General features: G+C 40.8%; 1 protein-coding gene across 3 annotated transcripts in view; it reads right to left on the bottom strand.

Annotated features, from left to right (window-relative positions):
• The window catches only part of nkain2 (sodium/potassium transporting ATPase interacting 2), an 88,126-nt gene that overhangs the window by 8,385 nt on the left and 51,770 nt on the right, over positions 1-27,971 (bottom strand). For all 3 annotated transcript variants that reach the window (XM_028605052.1, XM_028605053.1, XM_028605054.1), the window contains exons 4-5: positions 23,131-23,331; positions 6,816-6,876 (exon numbers count right to left, since the gene is read on the bottom strand). In XM_028605052.1, the coding sequence (XP_028460853.1) occupies positions 6,816-6,876; positions 23,131-23,331 (262 nt within the window). The remainder of the gene's footprint in view (positions 1-6,815; positions 6,877-23,130; positions 23,332-27,971) is intronic.

Here is a 27,971-nt window from a genome sequence, read left to right as displayed (position 1 = left end):
TAATGCCCAACGAGGTGTCCATTGTCAGGTATTAATGGACAAAGGCGAGTCCTGAACCGTCCAACGCGCTTATACCTTGGTCACTTGCCAAAACTTGTCACTTTTTTTTTTTAAACATTCATTCATATTTTAATATGTTTTATAATCAAAATCTAAAGTTTTTCCAAACAATGTTTTCCTGGTTACCCCTGAGGGTTTGACTAATACCTGGAACAATCACTCCCATCCCATAAGGTTCTTATGCAATGTAAACGCTGGTCACTGCTCCAGGGAATAGATCGAACCTTAGATACAACTTCCACCCTTGTACAGAACTTAAATTTAGAGGCGCTAGTAGGCAAATTTTAACTTCAAACAGAGCCAGGCTAGCTGTTTTCCCGTTTCCTGTCTTTATGCTAAGCTAACCAGCTGCTAGCTCAAGTGTCAATGAACAGAAATCAGAGTGGTATCTTCTCATCTAACTCTCTGCATGAAAGCAAATAAGCATAATACCCCAAATGTTGATCGGTTCTCTTAATAAAATGCACAACTACGACTTTTATTGATTTCCAAAGAACCATTGGATTGAAGAACCATTTTATCAGTGGAATGTAGAAATGTTGCATTAAAAGTATTTGTCTTATTTTTAAATCACAGTGCTGGTTCAATGTTTCTGTCCTCGCATACCTTTCTTGTTTCTTATTAATTGTGTTGAAGTTGTGTAAAAATTCCTTATAAGCCACCTTGTCTTGGCTGTGAGTTTTAACACGTCTCCCTTAATCCTCTTACTTCATTCGTGTGAAATTGTCATAACGCTACACAACGGGACAACATATGATCTTCTTTGTCTGTCAGCAGTTTTCCTGGACTGCTGCAATACTGTGATATTTTATGATCATTCGGCTCATTATGGTTGTTCAGTCAGACGATGCGGAGACACTGCCTGTGCTCTTGATGTGCTCCTTCTTTATGTGGATCCTTTTGGGGAGGAATGGCCCGGTGTGAATGGTAAGGGTTTCCTGCTGATTCATGCTGCAGTCAAACCGTCTCAGCTGAGTTTCTGCCACTCTCGACCCTTTGAACGCAAGAGGAAATGGAGCCTCTAACCTTGTCACTGCGCTGCCTATCAAGCTGTAGCAGCTCAATTTAAAAACTCAGATATGTTAATTATAAGGCGCAGGCTTGTCCAATTAGCACGTAAGAACAATTCTCACCAGAAGACAGAAACTGCACTTTGATCTGTAAAAAACAAAAACAAAAAAAAACAGATGTTCTGATTTTTTATGGTCAAATTATTTTAAACTATTGTGATATTTGTTTATTTTGCCAGTTGTGAGTGTTGACTAAAAAAAGCTTCCGTTTAAACACAAAGACTGATCATACAAAGATTGCAGTGTTAGGATTTGTGTGTGCATCTGTATATGTGTTGTCCATGTGTGTATGTTTGATAAGAATCTGTCTGACACATTCAAGGAGCTGTGAGACAGATACAGTAACACTCACTATGATGATTAATCTCCTACACACACCTAAACAAACACACACACACACACACGCCCAGCATAATTATCAGAGTAATTAGCTTTCTCAGCAAGTCAAACTCTTCATTGGTCCTCAGTGAGTATTAGCTTTTTCACCCAAGGCACATTTCCCTACAAAGCTCCCTGATTATTATTTAGTCTCCCAGACTGCATTATTACACAGCGCTTTCCCACAGCCACATTTGGGACTTAAGGCTCGGCAACATGAAGATTACAATGAATCCCAAAATTATTTTCTTGTCACATGAAATTGATGCATGTGAAATGATGCTGCCATTGCGTACATATTTCATTAAGGCTTAAAAGTGGCCTGAAATCCCCAATTGAACTGATTCCTTCTGACAACATTTGTCCCTTGAGAAAAACGTGTGAAAATTACTTGTGTTGCTTACAGTATTATTGCCCATTTGTGTGCAGTTTGCATGCTTTCTCATTTCTCTGTGTATCCTTCTGCTGTCCAAAGATATAAAATGTAGGTGAATTGGAAGCTCTAAATAGCCCACAGGTGTGAATGTGTTTGTCTACATGTGTTAGCCCTGTGACAGACTGTGATAGACTGGCAACCTGTCCAGGGTGTACCCTGCCTCTTGCCCAATGCATGCCAGGCTCCAGCTTCCAAACCACTTTTAACAGCATCACAAGTGGCTCACAAAGTGGACGAATAGAAGAAGCTGATGATGCATGGGGCTGAAATCAGAATGTGTTAAAGCCCTGGCCCTAAACACTTTAAGGGCCCTATCTTGCACTCAGTGCAATTGCCTTTGTACACCGATGCATGTATCATTCCTACTTTGCACCCGACGCACAGTGGACTTTTCCCTCCACAGACGCACGTTGGTAAATTAGGGAATGTATTTGCGTTCCCGGGGGCGGTTCAGCGAAAAGAGGAGGCGTGTTCAGGCGCAAAAGTTCCCTGGTGCTATTTTGCAGTTTCAGAAAACAATTGACCACTGACCAGGAAAAACCTGGTCTAAAGTCAGTGGCGCTAGTCTAAAGTCAGTAAGGCGTTATTCAGATGCTATTTTAGGGGCGCATGCTTGGCCATAATGTAGTGTGAAAAAGAAAAATATTACTGAAAATGCGCTTTAGGTGTTTGGATAGATCAGGAGACACTTTACAGTATTCTTTGTTTTCTTTTTGTTTTACACAACATTTCCATGAATCATGGATGTGTTGATGACATAAATGAGGAAATATTAGAGGACTTAAGGAGACGTGATGTTGAACTACGGCGGGATTGGACACTCGATGCGCTCCTGGTGGAGCAGGTGGACGGAGATGGAGTGGGGGGAGGAGGAAGCGGCACAACAGGTGCAGGTGGTGCGTTTGGAGGCCCACGCTCCATGGTTGCACCAATCCTCTCCAGACATGAGGAGATGCCCCTGAGACGCCGCAGCAACATCGCCACCTCGCTAAGACGGGCATTTATTACTTTGCCACATCCCGGACAACCCCCACTGGCGTGCGCCACTGTAACACCCGCCGTTATAATAGCAATCCGCCATAGAACAAGCGCGCCTGCTCTTAAAGGGAATGTGAGATGACGCTCTGATTGGTTTATTGCACGTTACGTCCAAACCACACCTAGCTACTTCAGACCAACCCATTTTAGATTTGCGTCGGGCGCAAGGTCATTTATCCCGCCGGTATAATAGCAACAGCACCCGAGATCCGCCCACAAAGCTACTTGCGTTTCACGTTTGATACTTGCGTTTCAGATCGTTAAAATAGGGCCCTAAGTGTTTCTTTACATTTAATATTCATGACTATATACGAAAGTTAATGGAAGAACATTCAGGGGTAGGCCTAACAATTAATACTTGATGACCTGATCGTGATCATTTGAGCTGACCAAAGATCATTTTGCATAATCGTTGGATTCCACAATCAAGGGAATTTAAATCCAATGTTACAAATGTGGCAACTAATAGAAGGTAAATTAGGTGCGTTTCCATCTGCTGGGTAAATAAAGTGTCTAACTGGGCACAAGGTTTAAATGTCAGGAAAACAACATGGGAAAAGAGAGCTTTGCTGTCTCAATCTTACTGCTGTTGGGCAGGTTCTTCCGTTTCAGCTCATATGAGACCATATTTGTTGTAGATGATGACCGAGAGGTGCCAAATCAGTACTCTCTTTTTATAGCGGGGAGTCTCCTTTACGAATGCAGCAGTGTGTTTGACAGCTCTGGGGAAAATAATGCTGGAGTGGTCGCTTCCATTCAGCTTTTCTAATTAGATAATTCACATAAAAATGTTTGGATGGAAACATGGCTATTTGTAAGAATAGCACAAGTACCACTCAGTGCGTAGCGCGGGCTTAGCGTGTGTGGACGAGCGAGAGAGAGAGTGAAGGTGGATGCGCTCAGAGCAGACAGGTGTTGCCGATGGGATTGATGTGGTTTGATCAGATTTGTTGGACAGTGCCGGCAACATGAGCAAACAACCACACAACTGTCATTATGCTTTTATTGAGATGTTGCTAAACTCCGATTGGTGCATGGAAATACTGTACATTGTGGCATCATATTTTCCAATCCAGTGAGAAACGCAAGGTCAAAAACATGAACGCCAAAATCTGTCATATGAAATACCCAAAAGTGTTCTAACTTTGGCAAAAACAATAAGTGTTTTTTGTCGGACTCATCGTTCGGAGCTTACTGGGAAAATAGGTTTTCAAGGCCTTCAAACAAGAAACTAATTGATAAAGGTTCTACTGTGAAGATTCTGCCTTTGAATTCAGTTGTTACAGTGAAGGTCAGAGTGATTTAAAAAGCAGCAGTTTACATGTCACTAAGCACATGAACTCTCACGTGGATATACAGCATACTCCTCAAGCTTTATCGCATCTAAAATTGTTGTTTTGCTACAACAAGCTCTCTCTCAGGCTGCAAAACAAGCAGGGATGTGCAGCATTGAGAGCCAGGGGCCAAAATACAACAGTTAAGCACAGGCCAAATAATAACTGTTTGACATTAATTATTTAGACATGGAACAAGTGGCATTTTAGGTTTCCTGTCATCACAAAGCTCATTAAAATGCAGTGTTGAAAAATTCTCCTCTCAAAATAACCCCCAAAACTTAATTTATACCACATTAAACGTGGGATAAATGCAGTGTTAGATCACTCTTAACTGTTCTTTAAGTCTAACAATGTGATGATTTATAATATTTATCTGTGACCTCATTGAACACATGACACATTTTTGTCACATGAAGAGACGCAGGTCTTGTATGCAGCGCGCTGAGCCACAGTTTTATAACAAATGGAAAATATTGAAATCTCCAATCTGCTTTGGACAAGAAGGAACGCAGGAAAACTAGTCTCCTGTCAGCACTTCAAACTTTTTCCACTGATCCAGTCTGCATTTATCACCTATCAATATTTATGTGTTGGCAAACACCACCCTGAATTCAGTGTTGAATAAGACATGCTTGCGTATTGATCCTCCCACAGAACGGCTGCGTCTACTTTAATGGAAAAACTAAACTCATGGCCTCAGGTAAATGAGCTCATTCATGTTAATGCTCACAGGCACACACTGCATTCAAAATACTACAATCGCAGAATTAACATTGATTAACACATGATTTGCCCCATTTTCTTCGTCTGTAACTGCAACTTCAAATGCAATCCATTTAGACATCCTAAATGGTAGTCAATGACACACTTCTCAATCAACATGGTTGAATTGATGAACTGATGCATTTATAAAAGACTGAATAAATGATAAATGATGTATGGATGGGTGAACATGTTTTGTTGGTCTGTTGCTTGGTGATGATTGTTGAAAGTGGTGAGTATGTGGGAGAGACGTATGAATGAAAGACAATTTTGATGGAGCATGAATCTACCTAGCACTCCTCATCCTTCACACTCTCTCTCTCTCTCTCTTGTCTCCTTCTCTGCGTGTCACTGTAAATGAATGAGCCTGGCTGCAAAAGCTGGAGGCTACAGGTTTCACTTTGAATTCGGTCTAAATGTCAGTGAAGGCCCTCAGTCCAAGATTGAACGAGAGGACACGCCAGGAAATAGCGATGAAGAGAAAACAGAGGAATTTACTTCACGAGTTTGACTTGATTCCTGAATTCAGGAGCACCAGACACATAAACCTAAACCACCTGTACCTACTTTACCAAATATATTCAAAATTGACAGGTAGCTAAACCCCCTCCCCCTGAACAGTGATTGTCCAATCTTAGCTTAGCAACCGTAACTAAGCCCTGCAGGTCTGTCAAGCTTTGAATTTCTCCACATAGTGAAGCAGGGTGCATGGGGCCGTTGAGCGATACCTGATATTTAAAGAGTTTGGAGGGTGGTGAATTTCTTTGACCTTTTAAACAGCATGTTTGTCTGCTCTATGTGAGCTGCACACGTTAGCAAAAGACGCTAGCAAAGTAACTGTACAAAAATAAGCACAGCAGAAACGCCAGATAGGTCGGACCACTGTGTTTAACTATACAGTATATCTTTAAACGTTATGGTTAGGTCTATTGCTGAAAATGACAACAGAAACAAACAAGTTTGCCGATTTCACATATCTCTGCAAATCAAATCAACGGCCAGTTTTCTACCCGGAGGGGATTTTTGTGTAAGTGCAACATCACTGTGATTCGGTCTATAGCCTATCTAAGGGTTATGTTAGAAGTTATGTTAGAAGCTTTTTAAACTCACAGTACTAGCACTAGCTAACTCTACACATAAAAGAACAATATTGTGTTGTTACTTCCATGTCTTCTGCATGGATCATCAACTGGTGAGGAGGCTGAGACATGCAGCTTTTAAGCCTTGGCCTATTAGCACAATGTTATGTACTTTATGTAGCCATCAAGTGCATATTTAAGGAGTTCTCGTTTTAAAACGAGCTGGAAACATTACAAAAGTCAGGTGACGAGTTTTCAACCTACTCTTTGAGCTAATGTATAGCTTAATTAGTTAACTAGTACAGCTGATCAAATCTGCTAGCAACAGTTGTCACAAAATCCACAGTTGCCTTGGAAATGGGACACCAGCTTTTTTCTACCTCAGTCTAAAATTAAGGAGGCATTGTTTTAAAAAAAAAAAAAAAACTAAATTTAGATGGTAAAGCTCCCTCCATTATCACTGTTAAACTGCAAATGTGCCTGGATAGAATAGTAAGCTTAATGTAACAGGCGTAGCAACAATGGCGCAGCTTAACGAAAACAGTGACTTTTAACACAGGATGAATATACTGTAGACATCACTTTTTTTTAGGCTTTTGGGGTCTGCTGTAAAATGTGTGTACATGTGAGTGCATGTGTGAGAATGTGTACTTACAGCTATCCTCTTCTTCTGAAATGAGCTTGACAACATAGCAGGCGTAGATAAACCCCATCAACTAGAGACAAAGAGAGCAGCAGAAAACAGAGGAGGGATTATTCGTTTGTGTGACAGACAGACAGACAGACAGACAGATAGATAGATAAATAGTAGGGGTGCATGATTCAGAAAATGTCACCATTTGATTCAATATTGATTTTTAGGCTGAAGATTTGATTCAAAAATGATTCTCGATTCAAAAAACGATTCACACTATGTAAATGTTACTTTTTCCATGTGATTGCAGTAGACATACAATTTAAAAGAAAAGAAACACACACTTCATACAAAAATATAAACTTTTGCAACTAAAAACTGCAAAGTGCCAAGCTTTGGCCAGCTTTCAAATACATTTAATTCAAGTACAAAATAAAACTGTTAAATAAAAAGAGCTTTTCGTTCAGAGTTCGGTGGGAGTTTAGAGCATTCAAAGAGAGTGCGTTGGTTGACTGGCATGTTAGGTACTTTAGGTTGTTGTTCGTCCACGTCTTTAAAGCAACACTATGTAACTTTTAGCTGCAGCTGTAGTTCCAATGAGACAACCTGTAGGGGGGCCGAAGCGGGAAAAGTTACATAGTGTTGCATTAATGTTAATCTCTGGGTGATGGCGTACCATGTGAGTTCTCAAGTTTGTGGTCTTCCCCTCGAGGTTATAAAAGCCAAAATGTGCCCAAACTCTTGCCTTCAATGAGGATGGAGCAGGTTGAATAATTATTTCTGTGAGGTTTGCCACTGTTTGCACCGACTAAACTACTTCTGCTGCCCTTGTTCTTCTCTAACAAGAGTGCCCAGGCGTCAGTGTGAATTCGACGCAGCGCCATCTATGGGAATGGCGATCTAAACTCATTTCAGGACAATAGTATAAACGCCATTACAAAAAAAAAAAAAAAAAAAAAAAAATCAGTAGATCTTGAATCGCAATACGAATGTGAATCGATTTTTTTGCACACCCCTAATAGATAGATAGATAGAGCATGGATATTAAACAAATTGTTGGAACGGACAGGGTAAACAGGTGTTGGTGTAAGTGGAGCAGAACAGCTCTGTGGTATATTGCTCCAAAATAGAGCACTTGACTCAATGGACAAACAAACACACACACACACACACACACACACACACACACACACACACACACACACACACACACACACACACACACACACACACACACACACACACTCTTGTATCTTCAATGACAACCTCAAGGTTAGCCTAAACTTTCATGGTTTCCCAGCTGTACTGACACAGTTTTCATTCAAATATTTTTATTATGTTATCTCGTTAAACAAATACACAAATGCGTACAGTGTCTGCATATCACAGAGAAGACACGTCGTCGTTAAAACATATACAACTATAAAAAATGAAGAAAAAAAAAGATGTCTCTATTATGGCGCTGTGTCAACATTATTGAGATTGTGATCGCTGAAATTGAATTTCCAGCTCCCTGTATTGCTTTGGTGTTATGATGTCAAGGTAGATAGTTACGTCTTTGTTGCTATTGTCAAAATGAAAACCTCACCACCACCGCCGCCCGCTCTGACAGGGCTTTGTTGTGCCGGGCTTGTAACTAAACGCAGAGGCGTATCCCACATTGTTCTCTCTTATGGTCTCACCTCCGCTTGAAGCCGTTCATAAACCTGAAAACAATAACGGCTGCAGATTGAACAATAAAGGGCCTACAGTGCTGCTCCTTGGAAGTAGATCCTTTGTGTGTGTGTGTGTGTGTGTGTGTGTGTGTGTGTGTGTGTGTGTGTGTGTGTGTGTGTGTGTGTGTGTGTGTGTGTGTGTGTGTGTGTGTTTTGACAGTGATAAAGCAATCCACACTAGCAGAACACCTTTGCTCTCTGATCTGATCTCCCATTGGCTGTCTGTTTCCAAGGCGACCTGTGGGAGGTGGCTGATTGGAGCGAAGATGCAGTAGGACGGTACAGCCAATGTGAGGTCGGATTTCTAGTGACTTTCTTACCCCAGCGATGATAGAGGAGGAAAGAGAGATAGAAAGAAATGAGGTAAGAGACGAAGATTTAGAACACATTAACCGGACTAAAGGGGCCAAAGGAGGATTTAAGTGTAACCAAAAATGACCTGGTTGGTATTACATGGACACACACAGCCATACACATACATGTAAATACACAGTGAGCTGCAAATGTGAGCAACTACATTTGAGATTCAGAGTATATCTCAAGGTCCTGACCTCATTTAGTCTAAATAATGTTCAGCTCCCAAAGCACCTCTCTCCTCCCTCCTGTTCTCATACTCTTGCTATTTCCTTCCTGCTTCTGTTCATTTCTCCCTTCCTCTATTTTGTTCTGTTTCTTTATTTCTCCTCTCTCCCCCCTTTTTTCTCTACCTGTCTCTGACAAATATACGAGTTATAGAAATATAGTGTTTTTCTCAGCGGGGGATGCATTTACTTAAAGCTGAGCCAAAGACTGGAAGTAGACAATGCTACCAGTATCAGCATGGGGATCGACGGTGATGAGAAAATCTATTTGGATAACACAGGAGGCTTTATGTATCAGAAATGCCTCAGAAGAAATTGCCACTGTTAAAAGGCAAAATTTACTGCCACTGACAGCGGTTTAGTGGAATATCTTTATTTTAAAAGATTAAGATGACCTCAGGCCACAGACAGTCATTGTCACTCCGGCTAGAATGATTCACTATTAGTTTTCACTTAAAGTGCTCATATTATGCTCATTTTCAGGTTCATAATTGTATTTAGAGGTTGTACCTGAATAGGCTGTTTAATAAAAAATAAATAAAAAACACTATATTTTTGTACTGCACATTACTGCAGCTCCTCTTTTCACCCAGTGTGTTGAACTCTCTGTTTTAGCTACAGAGTGAGGCATCTCACTTCTGTTCCATCTTTGTTGGGAGTCACACATGCGCAGTAAGTAGGTCAGCACTGCTAGCCAATCAGAAGCAGAATATGGGGGCGCACCACGCTAGCAGCTAGGCGAGCATTATAACGTGTGTTACAAAGTGACGATAGTTTGTCACAGAAGTAAAGGCTGGACTACGACAGAGCTCTTTGGAGCAGTTTGTGAACAGTGTTTTCTGTTGGAGATGGTAAGTCCCTTTGGGGTGGACTTTGGGCCTTTTCACTTTGTAAACCTATAATGTGCACAAAAAGATATATAACACAATAAAGGAAAGGGAAAAGCATAATATGATTTTTTTGGGGCATTTCAGCCTTTAATGGAAAGGACAGCCAGATATGAAAGGGGAGAGAGAGGGGCAAGACATGCAGGAAATCAGACTCGAACCGAGGACCTTCTGCATCAAGGCATACGCCTCTATACATGTGCGCCTGCTCTACCAACTGCGCTAACCCGGCCACACATATGAGCACTTTAGAGGACACTTTTACTGTCACAAAGTCAAAATGTTTAAAAGACTTTCAGGAGTTTGCGGAGTTTTCCTGTCACAAGCAGTAAACACTGAACCGGAGCCTGTTCTGTCTTCTGCAGGCTCATTGCCTCTGAAAATGACTTTTGGGTGCAGTTTTGTTAGTACCACTGAACAGAGTGCAGAGAGCCGTGCCGCCCTGCAATAGAGAACATTTGATCAGCTGTGACAAGAGTGCGTTTCTCTGCACATCAATATCCTGTTAATATTCTGGACACTCACATATTCCGTTTTGGTGTTGCTGCATGTAAACATAATATCCTGTTTACAATAAGCTTTATCTTCTCCCGATGTGAAGGAAGCCAAATAAAATAGCCGTCGGTGCACCAATATCAGCTATGGGGTTGTGACGTGTGTGCGCCTTATCTTGTTTAATGTTGGAGTTGTGGGTCTGAGTAGGTTTGGTGCCTGCAGCTATATTTGCACTACTCGTTGTTTGTGAAGCCTGAACACTTAAGTATCTATCATTTTGAGTTTTGTGGTGCTAAAAAGTTCTCCATAAAATAATTTATATCATAACAAAATCTTTAACAAATGTTGATATGAACAAGATTATTAAAAACATCCAAACAACCATCTAGATCTCTTTGCCCACAGCGCTGTACACTGATCTTGAAGGTAACTTTATTTATGTATTTTTTTTAATCTACAATATTTTTTCATGCATTGAAGCTTAAAGCATTCCAATTCTAATATTGCCACCAAGTGAAATGAGAAAGTAACTATGGGGAAATTAAACTTCTACCAAGGGTTATGTTTTGGGGGAAAAAAATCTGGGAATGAAAGGATTATTATATTGTTTAATATAACCACCTGGTATGGCAACTTAAACGTAAAAGACAAAAAGAAGCTTTCCAAAAAGCAGGGAAGGTGATTGGCAGGCCACAAAAGCAGCTTAATGATCTATTTGACAGTGCCGTACTCAGGAAGGCCAGACAGATATCTGTGGATGCCTCTCACCCACTAAACTCTGAGTTTGAGCTGCTCCCGTCTGGCCGTCCATTCAGGGTCCCGAGGGCGAGCTGGAATATTTATAAGAGTTCCCCATGCTGTAGAGGCACTGAATGCAAAATGACTACACTATAAAAAGACAAGGTATTTTTAAATATGTTCTCTTGTAGGCTGTATCCTACCTCCTCTCCACCTGCTGTTGTTTCTGCCCATTGCACAGTTGTTGTTTTATGTTTAATGGCGTGTAGTATAAAGGTCCAGACACTCCGAGCCGATAATCGGCCGTCGGACAGTCTGGCGAGGTCAGCGACTCGAGTCTGTTCGGTGTGTTCCGTGCCGTCGTCCGTCCGAGGGGCCGACGGCCTTCATTTTGGCCGATTTGACATATATAATCGGCAGGGCGGGCACTGCCGGCAGTCGGACTCAAATGACCCATCTGATTGGTAGAGTGCTAACCCGGAAACGGGGAGCGGAATGAGCGTGACTAGAGTCTCTCAAAATCTGACGAAAATCTTTTAAACTGACCTTTGTCGATCTGACATGAAGACAGATTCAGCAACTGCATGGCCTATTTCTCGCTTAAAATGTTTTCAGAAACACGTTTCGGTGAACTATTTTAGTAGAATATGAGATCATATTCTCAACGAGCCGCCATGACAGTCTTTAAATTTCCAGAGAAAGCAGACCCACGTGACGAGTTTGTCCAATCAGCTGCCGGTTTTAATTTTTGGGCGAAAATACAGATTACCGCCGCCTGCTGTTATGGAGACATATTACGCCTCGTCACTTTGGTGTGTTCCAAGGCACTTTTTTGACCAACTCGGGGAGACTGATCGGCCGTCTGGTCGTTGTGTCTGGGCCTTTAGTGTGCTGTATGTTTAATGTTGATAACATCCAATGTCATGTTGAGTTTTAAAGGTCCCATGACATGGTGCTCTTTAGATGCTTTTATATAGACCTTAGTGGTCCCCTAATACTGTATCTGAAGTCTCTTTCCCAAAATTCAGCCTTGGTGCAAAATTACAGCCACTAGAGCCAGTCCCACAATGAGCTTTCCTTAGTATGTGCAATTTCTGTGTCTGTAGCTATTAAGGAGGAGTGAGGGTGGGGCAAGGGGGAAGGTGGGGGTGTGGCCTTGACCAACTGCCACTTTGCTCGTTTGAAAGCCATGATGTTTCTCTCTGATGGGTGGGCCAAATTCTCTGGGCGGGCAAAGCAGAGAAAGGGGAGGTAACCTTGCTCCTTATGACCTCATAAGGAGCAAGATTCCAGATCGGCCCATCTGAGCTTTCATTTTCTCAGAGGCAGAGCAGGATACCCAGGGCTCGGTTTATACATATCACCATTTCTAGCCACTGGGGGACCATAGGCAGGCCGCGGGAACGTATATTAATGTTAAAAAACATCATAAAGTGACATTTTCATGCCATGGGACCTTTAATGTTTTGGGAATGCCAAAGACATATTTCCACCAAGGTGGACTATAAAGTCTTATCTTACTGTATCTTATCTTATTTATTTATTATTATATATATTAAATATAATACCATACTATCAGTGTTAATTAATTCATTCCAATTGCATTCATTTTTTTTTTTTTACATTTTTAATCATTAACAGAAAAATTGTTCCTCAACGGACACTTCCACTGCTTTCATCTCTTATTGTTTAACTGAAAATTCATCCGCTTTCAGTGCTTACACTTCAGCTGACACCTCCAGCCAAAATGTATCACACTCACACATGCTTTCAGTTCCTCTCAGTCCCTCCAATGAATCCTTTCAGCACTTCAGTCAACACTTAAAATTAAATTAACACTTTAACTTTAGTCAGTGCTATACGTAAACAATTTTTATTATGCAAAAAAAAAAAAATGTTTAGTCTAATCTATTTCAAAAACTTTAAAGAGCTAAGGAATTATTAACAATTAATAATGGTGAGCGATCACAGTGTGTGTGTGTGAGTGTGTGTGTGTGAGAGAGAGAGAGAGATGCAGCGCTTTGAAATAATGCAATTGATGTTCTCTACAGTTACACTCACTGATACATTTAGTTTAATGTTTTCTAAAATGTATTACAACCATGCCAACTCCTTTGTCTGTTGCAATGGGTTGCAAATGTGTGTGTGTGTGTGTGTGTGTGTGTGTGTGTGTGTGTGTGTGTGTGTGTGTGTGTGTTAGAATAAACTAACAAGAAGAAATATTTTAGCTTCTCCCCTGTACCTCTTTGTTGTTATACATATTTCTTACCCTGGTTTGCAGCTTTTGTCAGCATTTGGATGAACCGAATTAAAGTGAGCTGTTCCCTCAGGTTTCTCAGACAGACACCGGTTCCTTTTTTCATTTTGTCTGTGGATTAGGGTTACCTAGTTACCGCGGCAATACTGAAGGGTGTTCAGTCTGACGAGTGAAAATAGAAATAGCACCACTTCAGCATGGACGGGATCACTGCCCCGATCAGCCTGACAAGCAAGAACTTGAACAAGTTCACCACTTCACCTCACAGAGCCATGTACCTCATTCAGAGCAGAAACCATTTTAATTGGCTTTTACGTGCACGGTGACACACACTATCCCAGAAAGCAGGAAGACCCATATCACATTTCTTTAAAAGACTGTGCAGCAGGGTGACTGGGTAGCTCACCTGCTAGAGCGCGCGCCCATATACAGAAACTCAGTCCTCAACGCAGTGGCCGCAGGTTCGATTCTGACCTGAGGCCCATTGCAAGTCATTCCCTGTCTCTCTCTCCTTTCATGTCTAAGCCATGATAAACACTGTAGTTAGTTGAGCAAAAGTGAGTAAACCTAGTGGCACATACTTAAGGCAGGGAAGAGTAATGGGTGATAGACTGTCAAATTTAATGTTCTTGCCACTCCTCAATAGTTGACGATAACATTTTTCCTTTCAGAGCTTGAACAGAATGTTCTGAACAAATGTTTGTGATGATAATGACTCCAAAGTGGGCTTCCTGCACTGCAGATGCACCCTCTATACCCTCTAAAAAGAATATATATATATTATATTCTTTTTACAATCTTGATTTAGCATGTAAGCATGCAAACATTTGCAGGTATTTTTGACCTGATGATGGCACTAAATGGAAAGTTAAGCCATCACTAAAGACATTACAATACATCCTGAGGTGGACATGAATGTGTGTACCAAATTGAATGGCAATCCATTCAAAAGTTGTTGAGGCGTTTCGCTCAAGACCACAAGTGTGAACCTCATGGTGGCGCTGGAACAGTCAGAGGATCACCAAAGTCATCCGGAAACATCATCTAGGGACCATGAATCTGCCCAATAGCTGTTGAGATATTTCAGTCTGGACCAAAGTGTTGGACTCACCAGTCAATCACAGTTAGATATTGCTGTCCCTAGAGCCAAACAACAAGGTAAAAATTGCACTTTTTGTAGATAACTGAATCCTTCGGGCACTGGAATGAGTCCTAATATACATGGGTATTTGTACACATTTAATAGTGAATAAATCAATGTAATAATTACATTGGGATTTAAATTGGGCATTTCTGTTTTGTTTTGTTTTTACCAGAGTAATGAGGTAGCATACAGTATCAAGATATTTGGACATCATTGGGTTTATTACAGCGAATGCTTTATCATTAGTGCCCCAAAAATTATCAAGAATCCCATAATAGTGTAGGGCAACATTTGCCACATGGCAAAGAAATGTTATTAACCCAAAAAAAAGATAACTGAATCATCATTCGCTCCTACAATTATCAAGTCCTAAATGCTCCCTTAGCAGAGATTCTGATAACACCTGGAAGTTTTGAAAGGAGCTCAGGGAGAAAGTAGAATGTCAAACAGCTGGTGGTTGATAAGGAAGGGGAAACGTACAGTGTGAGTTCTGCATAGCCTGAGACCATAAAAATTCAGGGGAAGCGTCGTGGGAGGAGACCTTTTAAAAAAGCAAGGACAGATGCCATGGGGAAGGCAGTTAAAGGTGACGCAGTTTGTCCTCCACTAAGGCAGAAGAGTAGGTTGTATTTTGCCAAAACGATCGCAATGGAAAGTGCTGACACCACTGCATCATCGCCCTCAAGGTTTGTAAAAACTGAATCAGCTCACAGGTTGATGTACGACCAACATTTCAGAAGATCATGATGTAATTTAGATCCATAATGATTTTTCCCCTTCCCCTGCGTCTTTACACCCACAACTTTTTGAGGAATCGTAATTGTAGAGTTGTTTGTCTGCGTGTGTGATAATCTCATTTAAGTTGGATGCATTACTCCATTAGGAAAATGTATTCATCGCCAAATAAGTGAATCCAATACAGCTGCATCATTTTACGCCAGCTAAACTGTGCAATGATGAAGGTATCACATTCATTAGATTCAATCTGTTATGTGCTGAAGATGACCATTTACACTCAAACTAATGTTTTGCTCTCTGTGAATTATTTGTGAGGAAAATATTTCGTCAGCCAGTCAAAGCTGCACTGAAAAATCACTTGCTACAATCAATATTTACGTCCAATCACTTTCAACTTAATTTGTTCGTGCTATTTAATGCTTGTGTAAAACTACACACAATTTACAGCAACAAGTAAATCAAATTAAGTAAAATCAAGTATCAACCTGGCTCACCCTCGAATTTTGCATCTGCCATACACAATCCCTTGTTGCAAGCTTTTCTTTAATTGATTCAGGAAGTTCTTACCTGTCTTAATCAGAATAAAAAAAAAAATGGGAGGTTTAACATATTCAGCAAATATGGGATTAGTGCTGTAGAGCACAGCGGTTGCCTTGGTTGACTGACATTCAATTCTTATGCATTGTTCTTTCTCTTCCCTGATCTTTGAATAACAATAACTATGAAAAGCAATCTGGTCCCAGTGCTGCTTCCATGAATACAATTCGACCCTAAACCAACACTACATACTGTATGCTACTGACTCAATTTATTCCCCCCACATGATGAACAAGTAAACCTTGAAAGCATTTCAGTTATTTCTGCCCTATATTACAATATTTCAATGACTGAATTAACAGAACCCGAAGTACAGTTTGTCCTTTGGTTGTGGTCATTAAAAAACACGGCCATCTTACTGATCATTATGAGAGGACGGACCAAGGAGCGTCTGCTGAATGTCTATAAACTCTTGGGTGTCACCTTCTGGTGGTTTAATTGTCCTGTTTATTTTTTTTTTACATCATTACATTTTGTAAGTATTATCTCGCACATCATTAAGTGTTAAACATTTCCATAGGTTTAAGCCATGGCCCCAGATGATGCATCCTGATGACTTTGGTGATTCCCTGAGAGTTCTTGCGCTAAGTAGTAGGCAGGAGTCTCGCACTGCCAGACCCATCTCCACAGCGCTGTGGAGTAAGGTCTGGCTACACCAGAGATACATTCTAGGATAGGAGAAAAAAAACGCCTTGGGTCGTTTGTATTTCTTTAAACCAATCACAATTGTCTTGGCCGGCGCTAAGCTTTGGACGCAGTGACGGTGGTTCTGTAAAATGGTCTGGGAAGTAACTTGTTTTGGTGGATCATTTGCACCCCACAAAAAAAAAAAAAAACGCCACATACAATTTTAAATGAAATGAAATGAACTGTTCAGACAATACAGTAACATGAGCTATTTAAATTAGCTGGATACATGGTTAAACGTTATTTGCTCTTACCAGTGTATCACTGTGTGTACTTCTTCTATAGCAATCCCGCCAATTGGTTCCAAAATGTCCCAGTTAGAGAGTAAATGCTGTAAACACATTCTTTGTAAATCTTTACAATCGTTCCCCGAAAGGACCAAGCAGGCCTGACTTATTGCACCATCCAAATCTTTCAAAACTTGCCATTTTCAGCGTCTAGCTTACTCGCTTGAAGTTTGTTGTTGTTTCCCGAAGCAAACAGAGTTTGGGAATGGCAACACAGAGAGAGCGGAAGGTGAGGGACATGGAAATATACTTCCGTTGATCCAGACTATCTTTTAAGTGACCAAATAACAGCGTCCTGTGTCGGCAGTGCCACTTGTTGGTTCTCTGTTTGCATCGTTCATATATTTGGTGTACACAAAATAACTGAAAAGTTTACTTGGAAAAGAGTGTGCATTGTGAGCATAGGGTCATGACTGTTTTAAAAGTTTATATTGTCTGTTGGATATTAAGAGCCATTTTGACAGAACAATTTCAACATCTTGGATTTTACATCAGAAAAATGTAAGGACATGAAATAATTTGGAGCAAAACATACTTGACTGTGGGTGTTAATACTGTTCAGTATATTTACTCTAAAGTGGTTGTAATTAGTGCACTTCCTCTCAGTTACCTGTTTCAGTGTTGCTAATAGGTGTAAACAAGCATCATCGTTTTATTTACTTGAACCCATAAACATTTCATAGTTAAGGCTATTCAACTGTGTGCAGCGAAGGGGTGTGTGGAGGTTTTCTTCCCAACCAAAAACAACAATAGGTGATATCACTGATTAGTTGCTCCACTCTGGTTGAAGTAATGCTAATCACTAAAATGACTTGCAAGCATGCATTCTAGACCACTGAGCCCGCAGGAAGCCTCAGCTATGTTTTTTGTTGTGAAATGTCATTTCAACATCACTCTGCTATTAGCAGGTAAAATAAAGTTGAGAGGGAAAAAAACAACTGTAATCACAGAAGTCCTACGTATTCCCCTACTGTGCTGCAGTCTGGCAGTGATGGCGTCAGGACTCAGAGCTTCAGCTCAGAGCTTCACACTGTGCACATTGTAAAGAAAAACCTTTGTGTTTTGTAGTTTGGAGAACTAATCAGTTAGTTAACTCTTCAAAAATAATACAGTAATTTGCTGTAACAGTCAGGGAGCAAAACAATCCGCTCGTTACATTACAGAGCCTGAAGAAGCTGGGTGTGAAACATTCTACAAGAGATGTAGCTGTAACTGTAAACACGAGACAAAATCAGTGAGTCCATCACATACCCAATTGACCACCCAGACAAACAAAGACATGCTCTGTTGAAGACCTTGACAGCTGAATTGCCTCAGTGGCTTTTCTGACTTTTCCACACTGTCCTGACATACAGTACAGGCCAAAAGTTTGGACACACCTACTAATTTACATTGTAGATTCTCACTGAAGGCATCAAAGCTATGAATGAACATATATGGAATTATGTACTTAACAAAAAAGTGTGAAATAACTGAAAACATGTCTTATATTTTAGATTCCTCAAAGTAACCACCCTTTGCTTTTTTTGATAACTCTGCAAACCCTTGGTGTTCTCTCAATGAGCTTCATGAGGTAGTCACCTGAAATGGTTTTCACTTCACAGGTGTGCCTTGTCAGGGTTAATTAGTGGAATTTGTTCCCTTATTAATAAAAAAGCAAAGGCTGGCTACTTTGAAGAATCTAAAATATAAGACATGTTTTCAGTTATTTCACACTTTTTTGTTAAGTACATAATTCCATATATGTTCATTCATAGTTTTGATGCCTTCAGTGAGAATCTACAATGTAAATAGTCATGAAAATAAAAAGGAAACGCATTGAATGAGAAGGTGTGTCCAAACTTTTGGCCTGTACTGTATGTTCATTTCAGATTTTTTACCCTGTCCATCAAAAAGCACCATGATTTCTGGAAAACATTGGCCTCACCAGACACAATTACCAGCATGAGTTAACCAGCCAGTATACCAGCTTACCAGATGCAAACAACCAGTCAGCTTTGAATCCGACCCAACCCAACCATTACCCCGCGCTGAGTCAGCCAGTCGACTGGTTGAACGTATGCTATTAAGGACCCTGACAGTGTTTCCACCAATTACAGTAAACCAGCCAGCCAGTCAGCCAGTGAACCAGTCAAACTGTTGAATGTGTGCTCATGGAGCATGACAGTGTTTCCACACACCAATTACAGCGAGACAGTGGTGCAGCTATGTGGTGGCTTGGCACTCAGCCATACTATAAGTAACACTATCGATTGACAGAGAGGGCACGAGGACAGCGGGTGAGAGTGGGCGACAGTCATGATAAGTGAGGGAGGGAGCCTCAGAATGAAAAAGATGCTGAAACTCCCAAACTCCTTCTCTCTTTCTGTTGGTGTAATTATTCATGCAGTCACATTGAAGCGTCAGTTTGTTTATTGCGTGTGTGTCTGTTTTCATATGCGTGTGTGTGCTCCGAAAAAAAGTACAGAGGAGACTTGTATAAAAAGTGACAGGCCTCCCTCATTCCCACTCTTTATTTCTCTCTCTGCTGTCTCTTCTGATCCTGCTAATTATCGCAGTTTGACAGTGCGGTAGAGGAAGAATTACAGAGGGCGAGGGTAAGCGACAGGCAGAGGGAAACAGAGAGAAGGAAATCGTTTTTTTTCTTTTTTTCGTAACAATGAAGTAAAACAGAGTGAGCAAGAAAGACCCAAAAAAAACTGAGATAGAGTCTCTAAAGCAGCTTATCCAGCCCATTCTATGTTAATGAGGGTATGAAGTTATTAACTTAATGGAGCCTGGATGCTTTATTTTACCACAAAGTTGCACAATCACCCAAAATTCCCTAACCCATTGCAACAGACAAAGGAGTTGGCATGGTTGTAATACACTTTAGAAAACATTAAACTAAATGTATCAGTGAGTGTAACTGTAGAGAACATCAATTGCATTATTTCAAAGCTCTCTCTCTCTCTCTCTCTCTCTCTCTCTCTCTCTCTCTCTCCCTCTCTCTCTCCCTCCCACACACGAAAATATCCATATTATTCTCTATGGATAAAATCCCTCATGATATCAAACCCAATAATCACCCGATTTTGCAGTTTCCATCAGCTCTGCGGAGCGTTTTAGCGTCTTCTAGCTCCTTGTTTTGGTTTCATGGATCCCAGCTTTTGGTTCAGTCTCACTGCTGAACAACAAGCAGCTGTTTTCTTCCCCCAAAAAAAGCCCCAGTAAACCTACAGTACATGGCTGTACAATACTGTAGTAACAAATGCTCAAAACGGTACGCCTTTTGAATCCAGTCATCTTTCTCTAAATGCTAATTCGCTAATGCTCTTTACCTGTGCTCACCAACCACCACTGGACAAAGCCAAGCTAGCTGTTTCCTCCTGCAGTTTCCTCCTCCAGGGTATATACAGAAATCCTGTAGGTAAATTCAATACCTTTTAATACCATTTGTAATACCTTCTCAATATTTTTTAAAACCAACACGCCATTGAGTTGCAGGTTTATACAGCAACACGTTTTTTAACCATTAAACGGAGTTTGAGATTTATAAAACTACACCCTCTAGGCCAATAGAATGATACAGATAGGGAAAGTCAACAGAATAGATTGAGACTCACTGACTTTGGAAACATCTTGCAACCCTAACCCATCTTGCATTTATTTCACCTTCATAATAAAATTAATAGATGAAATAAAATGATAAATTAAACCAGTTCAAAGAAACAAGCATTCACTGCTGCCATTATAACCACTTAAAACTAAGTGAACCTTCTTCTGTATGTACAGACACCCAAATGAGTACACATGACAAATATTCCATGAGGCAAGAGACATACAAGAAAACAGACATACATATAAGCAAACAAGCATTCACCGTTTGAACTTATGATGCCATTATAACCATTTGAAACTAAGTGAACCTGTGATCTCATTAGGGGTGGTACGGTTCACAAAACCCACGGTTTGGTTCATATCATGGTTTTAGGGTCACGGTTTTCGGTTCTGTACGGTTCTTGTTATTTTTTCTTTTAATCTTTACCACTCCAGAATATACTTCAGCATATGATATATAGCTACAATTAGCATATTGAATGCATGTTGCACAATACATGCACACAGTGGCAGTTCTATATATTGTTTTATTTCATCATAGGTAACGTGAAATCCAAAATGTTCCCACACACCCGACTATAAACGACGCTGGCGCATCCTCCAGCTCCATGCAGCCTCTCTCCCACTTGACATTTCTGCAGGTGACGTGACCTACAGCAGCAGCAGCACCCCACCCCACTTGAGGAGCGGTCGGCTCGGTGTCTCTCAAAATCTGACGAAAATCTTTTAAACTGACCTTTGTCGATCTGAAATGAAGACAGATTCAGCAACTGCATGGCCTATTTCTTGCTTAAAATGTTTTCAGAAAAACGTTTCGGTGAACTATTTTCGTAAAATACGAGATCGTATTCTGAACGAGCCGCCATTAAAGTCTGTTTTGAAATTCGGGAGCAGCAAGACCCATGTGACGCGATCGTCCAATCAGTTGCCATGGGTTTGCCGTTTGTCAAACTCATCCTACTCTTCATTTCCAGTAAGTGTTTTAACATAGGTGTCGAAAGTGGGCACTACGGCAGTAAGTGGTTAGTGCACATTAACAGTGTACTGACGAACTGTGTGGCACACACACGCTCCGAACCGAGACTAGCGAACCGAGCACTTCGGATGTTTTTTCATGAACCGTACCACCCCCAGCTCTCATGGTAAGTGCTTCTATTGAATTGCTTTTTCTTCCCCATGAGGGTGCATACCGCTCAAAACCAACATGAAAAACGTAGCTAGTCATGTTCACTCCGCGTTTTGTTTTGTTGTTAAACTGTGTGTAAAATGTGCGGTGACGTTAAATCACCGGTTTCAGGTAACGGCGCAGTCTATTTGCTGGATGGTTTTAAGGTAACGGTTGGCAGCTAACATTAGCAGATAAGCCCATTGACAGCGCCGTTATTGTTCATATTTTGGCACAATAAATGTTTCTGACCGTAGTAGTAGTGGTCATAGTGACTGAAAGTGTGATGTGATATGCTAAAAAGAATCGACACGCTGTTTTCAGGTAACTTTTTGACGTTCAACAGCCCCACCCCCGCTGCTGAAAACAATTCTAGAGGAAACACTGTCAACCATCACAACATCTACATCGAGAGCTAGGAGTACATAGTATATTTTTTCAGAACTTGTTCAAATAAATGATTTAGGTAAAAGCAATGACACTTCCACACTGTTAAGAGAATGCACAAAACCACCTTGCACACTGAGACCGCTAACACATGTCCTTAATCAATCTGAATAACCTATCCACTTCTACTGTCCCTATACAATATTTTCTTACCAGCTGAGATGCCACCTGTCAACTACTTGCCCTGGAGGAATGTTTGCACTATACTCTTCATCTGTGTGATGCACCACTCAGGATCTCTGTTCATCTTTGTAGGATATAAACAAATTTTAAACAAAGAAGAGCTGCTCCTGGCTAACAGCGGTCTTTGGAATTGGCTTAAGCCGCAACTCAGGAAGACTTGGAGTTAAGTTTTTCTTTGAGAAAAGAACAAAGAACAGCACTGAAGTCATTCTTAAAAAAGGAAGATGTGTTCGGAGTTTTGCCGACTGGATACGGCAAAAGTTTAATCTATCAACTAGCTCCGCTATCTTCTTCGTTGCTCTGCTTGGTTGTAGCGTGCAGAGGGAATTTGAAAGACAACCGTTTATCCCGCCCCTCAGATTGAGCCCTGCCAATGGTGTGTTCCCAGACCCAACATCTTGATGTGGGGGATAGGCTATAACCCGATGCAGGATAATCACACAAACTTTACAAGATCAACTTAAATAGACATAATAAAACAAATGGACAACTCATAGTTTGCAAAAAAAAATATCTAAAAAATGAATACCTCGTAAAATGGCGATTAATACCTTTTAATGGCCTTCATTTTTACCAATTTGATTTACTACCTTTTAATACTTTTTAAAACCCCACGGACACCCTGTCCTCCAATAGGGGCCAGCCAAGCTAGGGGCTAGTTGACACTCAACTTAAGGCACAGACATGAGGTTGCCATGAGGTTACTGTCTCATGTCAGAAAGTAAGCAAACAAAGAGTATGTAACAGCGTGTATTCTTCATGCGGGGAAAGTGCAGGTGCATACTAGAAAGTACTTGTTTAGCTCAAGTACTTACAGCCAGGAGTATCTGCAGCGAGGAGTGAGCCACCTCTATGAACTGGAAATCCATCAGACAGCCGGATATAGATATATATCGGTGGTCCTCGGGTGCCCAGGAGGGAGGAGGGTTGATGGGTGTCACCCTGCACCCCGGGCCGTTCTCCATCCACCAGGAGCGATGCATGGACAGGTTGAACGTCAGGACAAGGTCAGAGTCCTGGCAAGAAAGAGTCAGAAAGACACAGACACAAAGAGTTGAATTACATCCTCAGACACAAGGTAGACCTGGAACAAGACAGCAGCAGGCTGAATGTCAGGCCAGGTTATAACCAAGTTTTAATTAAAACCAAACAGTTCATCAAATTGAGATCTGAGAGAGAGAGAGAGAGAGAGAGAGAGAGAGAGAGAGAGAGAGAGAGAGAGAGAGAGAGAGAGAGAGAGAGAAAGAGAGAGGGTTTGGCGCCAGCTAAAAATAGATCTCAGATTTATAATTCCAATGGTTTGGGATCACTCAGATTAGATCTGAATCATGTACAGGCAGGGGTTATAAGAGATAATAAGAGAAGGAGCGAGAAGAATGATGGGAGGAGGCCAGTTAACAGAAGCTTGGTTTTGTTTTGGTGTTTCTTCATGCACCAAAAGCTCTCGTATGATGATTTGATGATGAGGAGGAGAGAGACAGAGGAGATGCTTTGTGTTGTGGTGTCATGGGAGGGTCAGTAACTACAACGGTTACTGTTTCGGTTTTAGGCAACAGAGTTATGTTTTTTTTTTCTCTTGGTTTATTTCTTCTTAAGTGGTACAAAACATAAACTATGGACACTATTAAAAAATGAGAGGCATATTAATGTGAATGTGGCAAACATTACTGAGGGGGTCCATAGCCACAATGGCAATGTGGCTCCACGAATAGCAATGTCTTTGGTCCAACGGAAATATATAAGAAATACGGAATGGATTGCCATGAAACTTTGTAAATACATTCAAGGTCCCCAGAGAATAAATCCTACTGACTTCAGTTGATTGCTAACTTTTGCTCTATCGCCACCATGAGGCTGACATTTTTAATTTTTGTGTAAAACCGTGGTGGAGTGTCATGAAATTGGTACAGATATTTATGGTGCCTAGCAGGATAAATTCTAACAACTTTGGTGATCGGCCTTGACCAACTGCCACTTTGCTCGTTTGAAAGCCATGATGTCTCTCTCTCATGGGTGGGCCAAATTCTCTGGGCGGGTAAAGCAGAGAAAGGGGAGGTAACCTTGCTCCTTATGACCTCATAAGGAGCAAGATTCCAGATCGGCCCATCTGAGCTTTCATTTTCTCAAAGGCACAGCAGGATACCCAGGGCTCGGTTTACACCTATCGCCATTTCTAGCCACTGGGGGACCATAGGCAGGCTGGAGGAATGCATTTTAATGTTACAAAACCTCATAACGTGACATTTTCATGCCGTGGGACCTTTAACAATTTCATTATAAGCCTGTTAGCATGCTTCCCTTAGTATTTAGTTCATGCCCTGTTGTTTTTGATTAAAGCCTCACAGAGCTTAGCACACAGCTAGCGTAGCTGTATACTCTAAAAGATTGTCTTCTCTTTGTTTGTTTAGCTTGTCCACCACAGCGTGAGCAGTCCCATCACTGGCAGAGATAATTTAAAGCAATAGCCAGAAGCTGCAAAGAACAGCACAACTGACAACGAGTAAACAAACAAGCATTTTCGGTCCCTGGTTGTTTCGGTTCTTCTTCACAGCAGCAGAGAAAGACCACATAGCAGTGGCCCCTGCAGTTGCAACGTAGGGTAAAGTTATCTGCTTTAGCTCCTCTACAAATCCTTTTAATTCTAAAAGCCTGAAAGACGCACAATAAATCAGTTATGATAGTCCTCTTGGTTTAAATAATGCAAATATTAACGACTCCACTTTGCAAGGAGAGACATAGATCATTCCACAGATGGCCATGCAAACTGCACTGACACACACAAACTACTTACTGTAATACACACACTAACAAATGCATTACACACACACACACACACGCGTTTTTTCTCTTGCACTACTTTGCCATTAGTCCAATGTAAAGCTTTAATGCTCTTTAAAAGCACGCTAAAAGCGAAAATGACTTTCATTTAATTTGCTAATTTGCTCTATGGTGATCTTGATTTTTACCAAGATATGAAAAGATTATACAACATTGATTTTCCTGTAGTCGTCTATCAATATCCAGTTACTCACTACTAAGGCATCACAGAATATTGAATAATCTCCCCAATGAGCCAAAAACCAACTCAAAGTACATTGTCACTGGGGACTATAATGTTTAACAACTGCAACATAGTGGAGTGAAGGGGTGATCAGTCCCATAAAGGTAGGAAAGAATGGAAGGGCCATAAAGGAAAGCTCACACTTTTTCACCAGTAGGATTACATGTGACTTATTCTAGTAAAGACCACAAATGGCAAATCTTTAAAGTGAGCCAAATGGATTCACTTCTTACATCACTATTATCGGTTTCTACACTGTAGACTCCACTTTGTCTTTATCTTAACCTGTCCCACTTATCCCCCCACCACATCTATACTTAACTCTGTCACCTCCCTCCATATTGTTCTTTTTCTTACCTAATTTGTTCCCGTTCTCTCTATTACAGTACAGTTAGTCATACCGTGGTCTCTCTTTCCTCTCTCTCCCCCCTCCCGCTTTTTCTTCCTTGGCCCCTCTCTATTTCAGCGTAATGAGTAAAATGCCTCATTAGCGCGGAGCTCTGATTAATGCCACCTCCCCTTGTTGTGCTCGTCTTTTTAATGAGTAAAATCTCTCTCTTGCTCCATCTCTGCCATCACTCTCCCTCGTCCTGTCCCATACGGTCACTGCCTTGCTCCAAATCTTATATTTCTTCACCTCTTTTCTTTCTTGCCTCTCTCTCTCTCTCTCTCTCTCTCTCTCTCTCTCTCTCTCTCTCTCTCTCTCTCTCTCTCTCTCTCTCTCTCTCGGGTTTGGAGGGGAGCAACAATTATTTCGGTACAGTCTCTATCAGTGCTTTTCTAATGAGCCTCTCGAACAAACAAACACAAACAAAAAAGTAATTATCAGCGAAAAGCTAAATTTGGCAAAATGTCATCAAGGCCAAGCCGGCTGCATTGCTACTTATTCCGCAGAATTCCTCTCATGTTGTGAAGTTAATGAAAAGGGGCATAACGCGAAGGATGCGGCCGTTATTTAGTTGTAGTTAAGTTAGTTGCGCTAGCCACTTACTTCATTCAACTTTTCTTTTTCTTTCAAGAAAATTCAAAGCAGCATTAATGAATTCATAAGTTTAGCTTTGTTGGTACACAGAGAGCCGTTTTAAAAGAGCTTATATAAATAAGAAATATGTGCACAAAAAAATCTTACAAAAACAAAAACGTTTTTGGAGAGAGACAAAGTAACAAGAAAGGGTAAGATTGTGTAGAAATTGTTAATCTACTTCAAATCCCACTATTTAGATTCAATATGCCTACTTTAAAGAAGTAATTTGGCATTTTAGAAAATGTGCGGTCTTTCCGACAGTGAGAGAAGATTGACACCACTCTAATGTTTATCTGTTAAATATGAAGCTGTAGCCAGGAAACACTCGGTTTAGCTTAGCATAAAGACTGTAAGCAGGGGGAAACAGCTACCCTGGCTTTCTCCAAATGTAACAAAATCTGCCTCTAAAGCACACCACTTTATATCTTGTTTGTTTAATCTGTACATAAACCAAACGATTCTCCTGGATATAGCTTCATATTTACTATACAAACACGAGAGTGGTATCAGTATACTCATCTAATAACTCTCGGCGAGAAGGCAAATAAGCTTATTTCCCAAAATGTCTATTGCTTTAAATTCCATTGTACCTGTACTGAAGCTATGTCAATGTGATGTCATATTGTCTATATGGTTTCATTTATCAATATGAAACAAACCACATCTAACAACTAAAGACACCTAGAAAGGCGAGGTACACTGGCTTTTCTTTTCCATTTAGCTGTGTCGGAGGATCATGAATTCATAGAGGTTACAGGGTATGTAATAAAGCTTGGAACCAGACTGGTACTAAGAATAAAAAAAGTGCGTTATCTCCTTTCTATTCATCCAGTGAGCCGCGACAACAAACTTCTACCGCCACAGATGGAGAAAAAAAAAAACGTAATATAAAAAAAAACACATTCAAAATGAAGCCCATTTTCCCAGAGTAAATAGTTCCAGTGTTTGAACATAGTTCTTTTTTTTTTATATATATATATATATATATATATATATATAAATACGTTTTTTAAATATTAACAGGCTTGGTGTTCACAACCTGCACAAAGGATTTGGAGGCTAAACTGAAATTATCCCACACTCTCCAGTGGAATACAAAACAATTCAATTGCAGCTGTGTGCTGGCATAGATGTATCGATTTTATATGGTGGAATTGATTTAGCATCGCAGAATTTAACCCAGCGTAATGATGAAACCATAGCTCCAAAATATTAATCTGTCTGGTGATGAATGGGCTTGTTTGGCGTGCAACCTCAAACAAAACATATTGACTAGACTTGTATATCTCTGTGTGTGTGTGTGAGTTCCTTAGCTCTTTACTAAGAGTCATTTCTGACTGTCTCTCATAATATTTCCTCTCTCTCTCTCTCTCTCTCTCTCTCTCTCTCTCTCTCTCTCTCTCTCTCTCTCTCTCTCTCTCTCTCTCTCTCTCTCTCGCACGCACACAGAGACACACACACACACACACACAGTCTATAATTTCCAGTGTGCTAGTTGAGGATCATGCACTCATGCCCTCAGGTCTTTGTCTCTGACTGTGGACTAGTGCCGCTTCAATGAACCACATCTG

Source organism: Perca flavescens, chromosome 18 (assembly GCF_004354835.1).
Source record: "Perca flavescens isolate YP-PL-M2 chromosome 18, PFLA_1.0, whole genome shotgun sequence".
In the NCBI taxonomy this organism is placed as follows: domain Eukaryota; kingdom Metazoa; phylum Chordata; class Actinopteri; order Perciformes; family Percidae; genus Perca; species Perca flavescens.
The sequence above is the reverse complement of the archived record's forward strand: the minus strand, read 5'-3'. Positions and strand labels throughout refer to the sequence as shown.